General features: G+C 32.7%; 1 protein-coding gene across 1 annotated transcript; it reads left to right on the top strand.

The window, feature by feature from the left end:
- Positions 1-819: 819 nt before the first annotated feature.
- Positions 820-14,693, top strand: LOC126810595 (intraflagellar transport protein 56). The gene is made up of 17 exons (XM_050535751.2): positions 820-941; positions 1,752-1,892; positions 2,354-2,446; positions 3,206-3,320; positions 5,154-5,349; positions 5,959-6,028; positions 6,946-7,047; positions 7,388-7,462; positions 8,114-8,216; positions 8,791-8,900; positions 9,357-9,420; positions 10,162-10,250; positions 10,368-10,451; positions 10,788-10,857; positions 11,225-11,331; positions 11,776-11,909; positions 13,809-14,693. Exons 1-17 carry the CDS (start codon positions 939-941, stop codon positions 13,921-13,923), a joined length of 1,671 nt encoding a protein of 556 aa, XP_050391708.1. The 5' UTR covers positions 820-938; the 3' UTR covers positions 13,924-14,693.
- Positions 14,694-15,485: the final 792 nt, after the last annotated feature.

The following is a 15,485-nucleotide window of genomic DNA, read 5'->3' as shown; positions in this document are numbered from 1 at the left end:
GACAGAGCGAAAATGTAAAATGTAATGAGGGAAATGTAAAATGCAGACACGGCAAAAAAACATTTATTTTCCAATAAACATTTGATATTTGACACACTGCATTTGACCTTTTATGTTTAACTTTACCCTTAGAGGTATTTGACATTATCATTACCGGTATTAGGTCTTGCTACATTGTAAATGTACTTTTGACACATAATCAATAGAAAAGACATGTTATCAGAGCTTTTAATATTGGCAGCGATATCCTTCCATAGTGGACCATCTAGAGGCAACAATTTTTATCCGATTTGGATGAAACTCAAAACTAGTGTCACTAGTTTTTAGATGAATTCAATTTTGGTGCGCATCAGCCCTTTTACGCAAAATGTCCAATATGAATAAAGTTTGTGGACCTTCATGGGGCGATAATTTAAAAACTATGTGTCAACTGTCAAGGATCAAAAGTTCTTGGATGAGTTCGACTTTGGTACGCATCAGATCTTTGCGAAACCCTCCAAGGCGCTAGACCTATAAATCCAGGCCATACTGTTCTCATACTGATAGGTATGTTTATAAACTGATGGATCGGGATTATACAAGAAAGTGCGAAGTTTTTATGTTAGAAGATTAAAATGTAAAAGCACCTATTGAAATCTACATTTCACTAGATTTGCTTAAAATATGACATTAGAAACAAATCAAGTCAGTCCATTTTATGGTCTCGTTTTGTACATGTGGAGAAACTCTGTTTGACACGAGTAACTCATATTATTTGTTCATAAGCCAGAAAGTGGGCTATTCGTGTGATTGTAAACAATGCGGAAACGGAAGCTATATTTAGAGTCTGCGTATTGGCGGATAAATTCCTTAGTTGCAAATAAACTATCGGTAGTTGAAGGCATGACAGAATGAAATAAACAAAAATAAAATAAAAGGAACATTGAATAACGTGCAAGATGGTAATTATTTTTGTTTGAAAAGATGATTATTTTTACAGTTTTTATATGTGAAATAAGGAAACCTTTATATATATATTAAAGTACGGTAATGATAAACGTAAAGTTCAAGTCAAAAATTACATTTACGTTAAATTTCATAATCTTCATCTTCTTGTGAATATTAAATGTCATATTACAACTCTTTTATTAGAAAATGACTCGCAATGCTCACAAAAGAATAACTAATATAATTTCAATGTTGAATTATTAATAAATTTCAAGTTGATATCACCAGTCCTGTAGATGAGCCAACTTTTAACTTTGTGGAATTCTATTATTTATCACAGGAATTCTATTTTGACTCTTGGACAATTTTTGACTTATTAGGCCTACAGAAGTATATCCAAAAAAAGCAGAAACTTTTTGTTTTAAATGTAAATACCATAGGGTCACAGAATCTGCATGGATGTATGAATTAATAGAGATTCAGTAGATGCAAAATATAGAATCCAAAATCAACATTTTTAAGTGGTCATTTGTCTAAAAAATAATGTACAGGGTGTGTAGGTTTCTTTGCTGCCCATGACAATAGACAGTCTATAGTATTAAGACTGACAGCTAAATTACTAGTTTATAGAGCTGCAAACTCTATTCGTTTTTCTGTGTCAAAATCTGAGGGGAAAAAGAATCTATCTATCAATTCCATACTAAAAATAACACACTGCAGATCAACCAAATTGAGCACTTTATTTTGAACTTTATAAAGAGGCACATTGTAGCCTACGCATTATGAAATACAACCCAAATAATTTATTGTACATTTTATTTCAGATGCTCTCAAGAATGAAGCCGGCCGTTGGGCCTGGCGCGGCAACTGGACCAAGTAAAGAAACCAGCAAAAAGAAAAAGTTTCCTAAATATGAAGACTTCCTGGATATAAGAGATTATACAGGAGCTATAACTCTTCTTGAGGTAATTTACATGAATTTGCAAGTAACGCAAGATGTAGATTGTAGATGCATGCTTTCTTTTCCAAATTTTACCACCTGGACAGCCTTGTTAATGTTTTGATTCAAGGAATATAAATTTCTACCGTTGCATATTTTCCCAGTCACACATGCTGTATGAGGTTTACAATTTATTACACTTTCCATTGACTAACACTTATGTGTACGTGTGCCAATTTTATTGGCACTTGAGAATATTTGAACACTCATGAGTCATTTGTTAATATTTTAGACAGCTTACTTCAGTATTTACCACAGATTTGCATTTCAGAAAATGAGTGTATAATATGCTTCTCTTATAACTATTTGATCCCATCTTTATTGGCCATTTTACAGAACAGTTGGATGTTAAATCTCATTTCATATCATTTATATTTATTGAAAGTATATATTATGTAAATGTCTATTACTATTATATATTTGTAGTTTAATAGAGCCAGTGGTAAAGGAAATGATGAAACAGATATGTGGATAGCTTATTGTGCTTTTCATCTGGGGGATTATAAAAGAGCTATGGAGGTGGAGATTTTTTTTTTTATCTACTAAGCCTTTCCTGCGTAGATACATATAGCTATTCATTCAAAGATAACCTTAGAAATGATGAGATATTATCATGTTCAACAAGAAAATAATTGTAATATGTATTCAGTAAACTGTAAGCTTATATCTGTGTCTCCATAAATAATTAGACATTCCATCCATTGCAGTTTGTAATCCTAAAGTGGTATATGGGTGATTGAGCACAATAAAATCACAACATAAGCTAAGGAATGCAATCACTGTTTTATATAGCACAGCATTTCAAAAAGTGATCTCTAATCGTTTTCAAACTCAAAAAAACAGTAAGAGATCACTAGTTGAAACATCATGTATAATAAATCAGAGGTTGTATTTCATATAATTGTGTTTTAATTACAGTCTTGAAAAAACTTTAGGGTCACCTTATTATAAGGTTTCGAATCCCTGGTTGTACGTGACAAGGAGTAGGGTCGCCTGTCCAACCTTGTGGGTTTTCTCTGGGTCCTCCGATTTCCTATCACTGCTAAAAAAAACCCTACGTGCAAGCGAATTATTGAAATAAAATTAAACCATATGTTAGTCCCGAAATGACATAGTTTGTGTAGAGTGGACGTTTAACCCCATTTCTCTCTCTCTCTCACCTTATTATAGACAGGGGTTTGACTTTTGGCACACAATAGAACCAGATGAATAGAACCTATTGAATAATTCTTCAGTTACCTGTGTAAATATATAATAATGAATAATTCTCTATATTAGGAATATGTGAGACTGACTCAAAAGAAGAATTGTGTACCAGATATGTGGTCTTATTTAGCTTGTTGTTATTTTTTCTTGGGCATGTATCCAGAAGCTAAAACTGCTGTAGATAAAGGTACGTTTGTCTCCTGATTTAAATTATCTTTTTTCAAAAAATGCCACAGTAATTCCTTCTTTACTACAGCAGTTTTTATGTACACTGAGGCAAAACTTTTAATTTACTTTCGTCACTACGGCATTTTTTAAACTGGGAAACTTTGATTGATAAAGATTATGAATAATCGTAATATGAATCCGTTTTATTTCTTTGAAATCAGAGAGCCTAAAAATTCTTTCAAGACATCGAATCAACTTTGGCTCAGCAACACAAAGATTTTTGCAATTCTATAATCCGTATCCACAATTCCACCAAATATAAGTATCATGGAACCAACTTGCATTTTAAATGAATACTTCGACGTTGAGATGTTGAATTCCGATTCTAAAATATCCGTAATACCGTAAACTTATTATCAAAAGACGACTTCACACCTGTGCATGACATTATATTACATGTACCCCTGGAATTCCTTTCTCCCATCCCGTCTATATTTACACTAAAAATTATATGACACATTTTCCTGACCTAATTATTTGATTTGGTCAAATTTTCCAATAAATTATTTCTGGAAATTGTTTTGAACTTCTTAAATGATTAAATACACCAGACAGCGAGTCGCGCACATTTCCATTTGAGCCACCAGCATGTGATGTTACGGTAGAATTATGTCAGATGAATTGGGGGATACGTGGTTTATTTATGTAGATATGAATACTTTATAATGCTATAAACAAGTGTCAAACAGATAAAACATGAGTAGATGACCTGTGAAATTCATTGTTATAAAATTGGCTGCTATTTGACTTCCAACGATGGTACTACTGAACGAATGCAGCGTGATGACTTGTGTTATTGCTCTCTTTGTTACATACGTCCGCTTATGTGACGTCACAGTAAATAGCGCAATAAATTCCACACCGTTCAATCTAATTTTAACTGTGTGGTTCGAGATCTAACTCGATAGAAAAATGCAGTCACAAGAACTCAGGAAAGAAACAAAACAATAAATTCCTACTTTCGATTATGCCATAGATTATGCAGATATACAACGGCGATTTCAGTGTCAACATCGGCAAATTGCCATCGTGATATTCCTTAATAAATTACCACGGCTTAAGATGCCGTAGTCATAATTTACTTGAACGGCAATTTCACTAAATACTACGGCAATTGCTGCAGGTGCCGTCGTGAATTTTGACCCTTGCCAGGACATATTCCTTTTAAATGATATACATGTATGAGACAATGATACATGTATGAGACAATGATACAACATGTATGAGACAATGATACAACATGTATGAGACAATGCAGAAAACCTATTCTGAGAAAATGTTTTACAAGTGTTCTAGAAAGTGAAAGTACTCGCTGCATGACAATTCACAAGTGCATTATTTGAGTTATATACCATCTCTTAAAGTTATGAATAAATGTAATTTTTGAGATGTCGAATTTTGTAGTTTTACCTATGGTGCTAACACCGTCCAGGTCTGACCGCTGTTCTGTCTTCTTTTCTTGCGGACAGTTTGTTTGTGACTGAAATCAGTCATTCATGACCGCAACTTGACAAGGCCTGCTGAAAACCGCATGGTTGTTCTAGCTAGACGGAGCAAAAATTGTTAAAATGTAAACCAAAACCAATATTGTGAACTTCAGCATATATAGAAGGTCAATAAGAGACATGTTTTATTAGGAAAATTAACTTTCCAAGAGAATGCTAAGACTTATTACTACAACTATAATTTTTGACAGACTGTTCAGTCTGATAAAGGTTAATACTAAATATGACTTTTGTTCAGATTCAAAGACCAGTGGTTCATTATATTAGTTCCATTATTTGTTCTTCAGGTCCTAAAAGTAGACTGCAGAACCGTGTGTTGTTCCACTTAGCTCATAAATTTAACGAAGAACGTCAGTTAATGGGATTTCATCAGAATCTCCAGGATATCATAGAAGATCAGTTATCTCTAGCAGCCATACACTATTTACGTAGCCATTATCAAGAAGCTATTGATATTTATAAACGTATCTTATTGGATAACAGGTACTTACAATTTTTTTTCTTGGATTGTTTCCTTTTTAAAGATGCCTTATGTCAGATTAGATAAAGAGCTGGTCGTTCTTAATATGATAGTTTAAAAATAGGTAATGCAAAGTCAATATATTTAAATTTTGAAAAGGAATGGTGTAACTAGTCTTTATTATAAAGTACCCTTATAATGATAACCAACAAAGTCTTGATAACCTATGATGTTCTAATCCATTCAATGTCACATCCATACAATGGTCTAGAGATTTGCTTATGGGCTTATCATATGAATGAATGTCTAATTAATAATTTATATAACATTTGAAGCTAAAAATATAAGCTTAGACAAATTTATCACATACTACATAATGCATCTCTAATTTAAAAAATTGATAATTGTTATATTACAATATTCAAAAGCCACAATAAGTCCAAGCACCCATTTTTAGTACCCTCTTAGATATGTATATAGAAGCATAACTTTAATAATGTAACAAATAATTTTTTCAGGAGTTAGATTTTCGAAATGTAATCTGATATTGCACTTTTCTCCCCATGTAGTTTCTTAAATCATTTATAATTGATGAACAGGTTTTATTTTCTTCTTCTTATTTTTTTTTTCAGGGATTATTTAGCTTTGAATGTTTATGTGGCTTTATGTTATTATAAATTAGATTATTATGATGTCTCTCAGGTGAGTTAATTATTACTGTTGGAATCATCTACTTATAAATCAGATATTTCATTTTATTATAAAACTTGAGTAATAAGCAATTTGATATTTTAACCACTAAATATTTTCTATTTTGTTATGTGGTTGCTTAAAATTGATTTTAAGATATTCCCACAAATAAAAATCTTATCTCTTGTAACAACCATTAAAGCAACACACACAATACCAAGCTTTTCTTTTACTCCAAAACTGAGCAATACAAAATTTGAAGATTTTTAACCATTAAATTCTGTGTATACAGGGTTACTTAAAATCATTTATCAATTAAATATCCCCACAAATAAAAATGTTATTTCTTGTTACCAACATAATTTTCTTAATAAATTTATTCTGTATGAATGTAAGGAATCGTATATAATACCAAGTTTAGTGGTACAGGTTTCAGAATTGGTTATTGCTCAGTTTTGGAGTAAATCGAAATCTCCAATCTATAAAGTAAATGACTCAGACAGTTGTAATAAATATAGTGTTGGAGATTATTCTGTGAATTAAAAGGGGGGGTTGGATGGCTGAGTGGTTAGCGTGCACGCGCTGTATCATAAAGTCTTTCATTGAGTCGACTGGCGTGGTTTCGAATCCCCGGTTGTACGTGACAAGGCGTAGGGGCGCCTGTCCAATCTCGTGGGTTTTCTCCGGGTCCTCCGGTTTCCTCCCATTGCTAAAGACCCCTACGCGCAAACGAATTATTGAAATAAAATTAAACCATATGTTAGTCCCGAAATGACCTAGTTTGTGTCGAGTGGATGTTTAACCCCATTTCTCTCTCTCTCTGTGAATTAAAAATTCTCTGTAATTCAATTTAAATAATTAAGATATAATAATGTCCTGTGTATTATAAGTTAAAACTAACTCTGATTGATATCTGTGTTATTTTACAGGAGGTGTTAGCTGTTTATCTTCAAACCTTCTCCGATAGTGCTGTAGCTTTAAATCTAAAAGCATGTAACCATTTTCGATTATATAATGGTAAAGCTGCAGAGGTAATATCGTTCTAACAATTTACTGTTTATTCAAAGAACATTTGTGATGCTATTGAACTGAAAAAACTATTATGTCATGATTTCATGGTATTTTCTGAAATATGTGATTGAAAATAAAGTTTATTGTTAATATTTTTTACTATGCTGTTTACTGATTTGCTATTAACATAGTAATGGACGTTTATTTGATTTTATTCAATGAGAAATAAAAACTTTTTTACTACTATAAAAGATAGAGATTAACAATTACAGAAAAATGGACGTTTATTAGATTTTATTCAGTGAGAAATGAGAAATAGCAATAAACTGTTATTTATATAGGGATTTTACTACATTTCAGGCTGAATTGAAATCATTACAAGAAATGGCTTCCCCTTCATTCATATTTGCTAGAGATCTGATTAAACATAATTTGGTAAGAACATTCTTTTGATAATGTTTACTTTGAAGAAACCAGCAGTTAATAAAGCTTACATTTAGCTACATCATTGTAATATCACCCTGTTCCTTTATTGATTTTAGAGTCATATTTAACTACATCTCATAATGACTGCTTTCAGTAAAAAGATGTTGTCAGATGTTGACATAACGGTAAGCCTACCATTGATCACAGTTCATCCTGGACCACCGCAGTTTCACAACGGTCTCCAAATGGATCCCCGCTGTTGTTCACCCTATCGGCACAGGGTCCAATTACCTGCAAGGTGTGACTGGGGCGTGACGGACCGTGTTGACACTATGGACCATAATACCACAGGGGAAGGTCATAGCGTGGTAAACTGGGAAAACACATAGTCAAACCTTGAAAAACTGTAGTAGTACCGGTATGTACCATGGTAATAACCACAGTGGTACGGGGTTGTACCATGGTAATAACCATAGTGGTACTGGCACCTTGGTGAACTTGGGCAAACCGTAATGACACCTGCGAGAACTTGGGTAAACCGTGGCCAATACCAGCTTTAACAGAGCTCTAAAAATGACTATCTCTAGGTTGTTATTTTTTTTTTGGTGGTGGGGACCTTTACATGTTTATTTACTTACATACATGTACATGCATTTCCAGGTTGTGTTTCGAGGTGGCGAGGGTGCTTTACAGGTGTTACCTCCCCTGATCGATGTTATCCCAGAAGCAAGATTAAATCTTGTTATATATTATCTTAAACAAGGTAGGTATCCATTATTTTCATATATTGGATATTATAGTATCTTCTCACAAATATAGCAAGGGTTTAATTTCTGATCTAAGCATTGATCAAAATCATATTTATGCCTGAATCCTCAGGATGTTCCAGCTTGAATAGACCTTAGCAAAACAAGGAAAATCATCTATTCGCTCAAATCCTGTGTACAATTTAGTACCATACATTAAAAATCCCTAAACAAAAAAAGGAGTTGGCTGTACCACCGCTGTCCAGACAACATTTCTTCATATTACACTCCTTGGTGTAAGCCCATATTCGTCATCCCTGTTGTTGCCAAAAAATAAGAAATTAGACATGATGACATTTCATATAACTTGCCGGTTTGATCCCTGATTACTGAATGAAAGTGGTGGGATAAACTGAAATAAACGGAATCTTATTGTGCAGGAGAACTGCACCACAATTAAACCGAACCCATAAGATAAACCTGCAGACAAGACACTCAAACTGCAGACAAGACGCTCAAACTACACGAAGACATTGCAAGCCATAAACAACAATTCAAATGAAATCATATTTTATTAATCTGTGTTTGTAGATGATATAAATGAAGCGTATAATCTGGTACGAGACCTAGAACCCACAACACCACAGGAATATATATTAAAAGGTGTTGTCAACGCTTCTATGGGACAAGAACAAGGATCAGTAAGATATATTCTTTTAATTCATAGGAGGGTTGATTGTAGTGTGACATACTGTTTTCTTTTTAGATCATAAGGTCTGCCATTAAGTCAAATGGTGTGGATTCAATATCCCAAGCTTATACATAGTGACATGGAGTAGGGTCGCCTGTTCTACCCCCTGGGTTTCTTGAGAGTCCTCCAGTTTCATCCCACTGCTTAAGATACTACGCACAAGTGTCAAGTTGACACAGTAAATGCAAAGAACACAATTCTATGGAATACAATTACTGTTTCATTGCCTGGCAACCTATCTTTTGTTTGGGTAGGCAGGGCCTCGAGAAGCCAAGTGCCATATCATGCTAGTTGTGAGTTCGATTCCACAATTATACATTACAAGTAGTAAGTATGTCTTCCTAACCTTGTGGGTTTCCTCAGTGTTTCTTGGTTACCTGTCTCTATTTTTTTATTTCATTTTTAGAGGGAGCATCTGAAAATTGCCCAGCAATACTTTCAATTAGTTGGTGGATCAGCTAGTGAATGTGGTGAGTAATCACTTATTCTTTATTTAATTAATAATACATATCTGTATCTTGATCAAGGAGCAATATTGCTATACTTGAAATCAATAGATTTTACTCATCATACAGATTGTATGTCCTTGTTTTTAAACTTCATACAACGTTATACAGCTAAGTGGTCACGGTCGACTAAAGTCGACCACAGCAAGAACCTTTTTGATAAGCCGCATTTGAGTATTTAGTTTCGATTTAATTGATATGGCCATGCATGCGTGTCAGACAGGAACTTGTCTTGTCAAGGGCATTGAGAAAAACATGTCTTTGTTCAACATTTTTTGATGAAAAACGTAATTTAACGATGTCGGTACGGTTAAAGATGCTCGAAGGGGTTGAAATACTTATGGATGATTCCGACTCAGATTATATCAATAAGACCGATTCTGAAAACGATATTTCTGATGAAAAGGACTTAGAATGATTTGCAAATTATAGATCAACTTATCCCCTTCAACTTTTTTATTGGTGTCAAGGGCCTATCACTTATAATTATTCGACAGTAGTCTATGAAATAGACATACAAAATATTTCACGTCGGCCTTTATTTAGCCTGACCACTTGACATCATGATGTCAAAATGACGTCGACCGGTTAATAAATAAATAATTTAACAGTTCAAAAATCATCCCTAAGTTTAGTATTCTTCCTTAAATCTTGTAATTGTCATACAAAATATCCGTAGATATATCATGTATAAATGTTTTTCAGATACCATACCTGGAAGACAATGTATGGCCTCCTGTTTCTTTTTACTCAAGCAATTTGAAGATGTTCTTATTTACTTTAATTCTGTCAAGGTAAATCAATATTAAAGTCATATAGTTAGTAACTTTTTTAATAAACAAATTTATAAAAAATTGATTTACATTGAATTAGGGGTTATGATCCTTGATTGGCATTGATATATTTTTCAGAGTTACTTCTATAATGATGATGCATTTAATTTTGATTATGCTCAAGCCAAGGCAGCTGTTGGTAATTTTAAAGAAGCAGAAGAGGTTAGTAGTTTTATTCACAGGTCCTTGGAATTTTTATCAAAAACCAAGATCCATCATTGTATGCGTTGGTGTACATATAATGTAACCCATGATGGTTGGAATTCAATAAAGAGTAGGCACAGATGCTGCTGTCCGCGGAAAATTTCCCTCATAGTATGGCACATGTCCATCTTCATTAGCCCAGTCTGTGCAGAATTGTAGGACCTCAAACCTCATTTCATTAGAAAATATGAAGTCGTCAAATTATTATTCAATTGACTGATTGCTGATTGTCATCACATTATTTTTCTTAATTGATCAATAGTTTACTTACATACATCTTTTTTTTTGCTGTAGGTATTTTTGTTAATACAGAGTGATAAGATGAAGAATGACTATACTTATCTTAGTTGGTTGGCTAGAACATGTAAGTTTTCACATAATTTCCCATTACTTAAGACACAATGTTAATCCGTGTTGGGATATACTTGTAATATTAACTTTTGAAAGATTTAGACTGAAAAAGTCTTGACCTTCAAGGTGTAAAACACTTTGGTGATGATGGCCAGTTAGTAATAAAACAATTTTTTATTTGCATTGAATTGATATGCAAACATTTTAGACAGATTAGTTCATGCCCATGTTTTGTCCTGGGTACATGATTATCATTGTGAGTAAGAATTCTTGGAAATAGGATCTTAGATTGCAAGAATATTTGTGTCTTTATGTATGTGTTTTAATATTTCTGGATGCGTTTGTATACCCTAACTATGTTTCTACTCTTGTTTTAACAGATATCATGAATCGTAAACCTAGACTGGCGTGGGAGTTATATCTGAAAATGGAAACGTCTGGTGAATCTTTCAGTCTTTTACAACTAATAGCTAATGACTGTTATAAGGTAATTTATTATAATACTCTCATGACTAGGTCTAATTACTTCTATATACAATACAATTTACTTAGGTAACAGGTCCATCTGTTTAATCTTTATTGATATAGATTATAAGGTTGGAATTAAACACATATATAGAATTACTGAATAACCAATCATTTTAACATCAATATTAATAATTACAATAACTTTCTTTTGGAAAGGTTAGAAAATTAGGCCAATGGCTGTCTAACAATTTGCTCTTTTTTTTAAAAAAAAAAAACCAAAACATGAATTGTAAAATATACCCGGTAACAATGACAATAGTTGAAGTAAAGATTTTTCTATAGGCAATAATATACAAATATAGGCTTTGAATTAAATATTTCACAATATTATATATTGCCAGTCTTTAAGTTTGTCATCATTTTATTTGATGGCTGATTGTATGTATTGACATAATTATTTCAGATGGGACAGTTTTACCATGCTGCTAAAGCTTTTGATGTGTTGGAAAGATTGGATCCAAATCCTGAATATTGGGAGGGTAAACGAGGGGCTTGTGTGGGTGTTTTTCAGTTGATTATAGCTGGTCACGAACAAAGGTACATTTAATACAATTTTTATATCAAATTAACAAACAACACAATTTTCCCTAATTTTATTAAAATCCCAATAATCACTTTAATTAGTCTGGAGTCGAAACAAATGAATTTTTCCGCCTTACTTCTGCTTATGTTTAAATTGCGTCTGACTGTCATTTATGTTTACTGTTTAGATATGTGAATTTTTGTATAATCTGTCTTGATAGTTAGCTTTCTTCTGTTTAAATTATTCAAACCAAGAACTAAGGTAAAATATGGTTATAACTTTAAATACAATCCAAATATTTCTACTAAATGTAAATCAATGTTTGTGTCAACACCCCTTCTCTCTCCTTCAATCAATATCCATTCCTCTATTTGCTATTAATACCAATATACATATATTTTAGTTTTCGAACTAGATTATTTCATTTTGTCCTTATTCATTTGAATTTTTTGGAGTTCTAGCATCTAGCATCTAGAATGCCATATTCAAAGTGCATAATTGTCTAACGCTTTCAGTTTTTGTGAAATTTATTATAAAATTCAGACATATTCTCTAGTGACTCATTATACCAAGATCTGGATTTTACTAAAGATGTATTACTGATATATATATATAGTTAAATACTTAAACATCTAGAGTCTTACTTACAGAAATCTTGATTTAAACAACTCAAGAAACTCAGTTTTTATTACATTTGTATCTTGAGATCTAATGTCCTGAAAATCAGAACTTTGTCATCACAAGATCAAAACTTTACCTCACAAATCTAACATCACGATATCAAAATTTTAAAATCACTAGATCAGAATTTGAAATTTTAAGATCATTATGTTGGGATCTTACAATTCGAGATTAGTATCCTAGAATTTTTGCCTTGAGATCATGTCCGGATCTTCAGAAAAAAAACTTCATATTTCCATATCGCCCTGTTTATCTGCATGTTACTTATTTCTCCTTTCAATATATCTTCTTACTAGAGATAAATTAGGTGATATAGTACTTCTACTACGAAATAATAGTGATGCTAAGATGGAGCATTTAGGTCATGTTATTAAAAAGTGGGCAAGAGATAATTCAGTACCTCTACCAGTTTGATGTAGTTAGTAACGTCAAGTTGTACTCGGCTGTTGGTATGATCAAGTTTAGCTGTTGTTCAGTTCAATGTTTTTGTTTTCAGCAGTTAATTACTTTCGGCTTGAAATTTTATTCATTATTGTTGGTGCGGTTAAAAAAATTTGTGATGGGTCTTGGGTTTTTGTTTTCTGGGTCTTATTGTTTTTCTTGTACTGTTTGTTTCATTTGTACAGTCTTGTGTTCATCCTTCAACTTGATATACCATCTAGTCTACCATACTAGCGGAAACTAAAGTAACGCCACAGATCAAAGCTTAGAGGCTTATATTGCTGGAAGCATTCAATTTCTTTAAAATTCTTAATCTTCATGATGATAATTTAATGCTTTGTATCTGAAGTATTTAGTAAGGATGTAAACTACATTACACCTTTTTGACAGATAAAATTTCATAAGTACTTTAGAATTTTTTTAACATGTAACGTTTTGTGTTAATTATGTTATTTATCTGTGTAGTGTAGTAACTGTAAATTTATTACTTACATGTCCTGCAGAAATGGAGATTGTTCACATTAGAATTTGGAACACATTTAAGCAGGAAATCTCAAGAAAATATAACTTTAAAGCTTAAAATTAAAACTTGATAAAGAAAGATGCAAGCACTAACAAAGGACAATAATTATTGCTGTGTTTTAATAATTCATTCAATGCATGAAATAGATCTATCTCATTCAATATACTTTCGTTCTTTCCCCCTTCTTTTCAGTGAGTTCTTCGAATTTTCTGTGTTGTGATAAAAAGCATCAAATCTCATTATTAAACTAATTAATCGTGTTTTTCAGGGAAATGTTACGAGATGTTATTAATATGTTGAGAAACACCAGTAATCCACAAGTAGAATATATTATTAGAACAATGAAAAAATGGGCAAAGGATAATATGGTGCCTGTTCCATAAGTCTACTCGCTTTAACATAATATAGTTATTCATGTACAAAGTAATATTAATTTATACATAAAATTCTAGAAATTTCGTTATATAAATATTTTTGCACTATACTATTACTAATGTAAAACATTTCATTAAGACACTTCAACCATTTGTAAGTGGTAATTCATTGTGACCTATGACTGTACTTAAAACATTCCATGCATTAGCCTGTAAAAGACATATATCATAAAATGGTTTATTGTTTGACATATACCTTATTCTATGGTAAAGTGTGCTTACTCTGAGCAGACGTTGCTTGGTTTGACCCTATCTTATATGTACTTTCTCTGTTCATCCAAGTTGCTTTGTTATACACACATATGTAATTCGTAATACGGAAAAGACACCCATTGTTTGTGTTGACCCAATCTTACATGCATTTCCTATGCCTTTTTTAGTATCATTCCAGCCATTAACTACTGCAGAAATTTCAAAATATGTTACATATATATGTGGCTTCAATTTACTTTCTTCTAATGACAATATATCCACTAATTTGACAGCATGCTGACATTTACTTGGACAAATATTGGCTGTTTAGTAAACAAAAATGATTAGTGGTGTGAAGAACATATTAAATTTATCTTTCATTTTCTATTATTGTTAATTCCGATCCATCATTTTTTAGTTTTGTTATGAATTTATTTTGAGAAATCCGTCCATTGTATATTTGAAGTAAAATAACTGTTGTATATTAGATTTTAATGACTATAGAATATACTTTAATAAATATTAAATCTGAATTGTGTTAATGGATCTACATGTAGTTTAAATAGCAAGTTTCAATGATTCTTCTCATTTTTTGTGCAGTGGTCATGACAAGGGAAAGAAGTGCCAGAAAATCGGACATAACTTCTTTCTGTTGAATACTTCAAGTGGTTGATCTTGATCATTTACTAGGTCAGGGACAATAGTTTTCATTTGGAGGATTCTTGATTGAACATTCTGGCATTGGATTCTCTCAATCCCTCGAAAGGTGTCAATCATGTAAACACCAGAATTTCTGGCCACCAATCACCATAGCTGAAAGGTTTGATTATGTCACAATTCTGCTCACAATACCTTTTCGAAATTGGCATAACTATGATAGGACTTGATTCTGTGTCACTTGATTGAAACTTTGGACAGGCAATCAAGCACCCTTTGGTTTCAATGATAGGGGCGTTAACTCTGCAAAACATAGTGGTGGACATCCAAAGCAAGACCAAATTGTTGTCCAAAGTTAGGGAGAGTCATTCAGGTGAAATCCTGTATCATAAAGTCTGTCATTGAGTCGAGTGGCGTGGTTTCGAATTCACGGTTGTACGTGACAAGGAGTAGGGTCGCCTGTCCAACCTCGTGGGTTTTCTCCGGGTCCTCCGGTTTCCTCCCACTGCTAAAGACCCCTATGCGCAAGCGAATTAGTGAAATAAAATTAAACCATATGTTAGTCCCAAATGACCTAGTTTGTGTCGAGTGGACGTTAAACCCCATTTCTCTCTCTCTCTGTCACCAAGGAGTAATGCTATCGACAGAGTCACACATATATT

This window comes from Patella vulgata, chromosome 2 (genome assembly GCF_932274485.2).
Source record: "Patella vulgata chromosome 2, xgPatVulg1.2, whole genome shotgun sequence".
Taxonomy (NCBI): Eukaryota; Metazoa; Mollusca; class Gastropoda; family Patellidae; genus Patella; species Patella vulgata.
This window is presented reverse-complemented; position numbering and strand designations above follow the sequence as displayed.

What these genes read in the sequence shown, in the direction of transcription:
- LOC126810595 (XM_050535751.2), top strand. An exon ending in TGGGACAAGAACAAGGATCA is followed by an intron (nt 8,901 to 9,356) that starts GTAAGATATATT and finishes TTTCATTTTTAG; the next exon opens with AGGGAGCATCTGAAAATTGC. An exon ending in TAGTTGGTTGGCTAGAACAT is followed by an intron (nt 10,858 to 11,224) that starts GTAAGTTTTCAC and finishes TTGTTTTAACAG; the next exon opens with ATATCATGAATCGTAAACCT.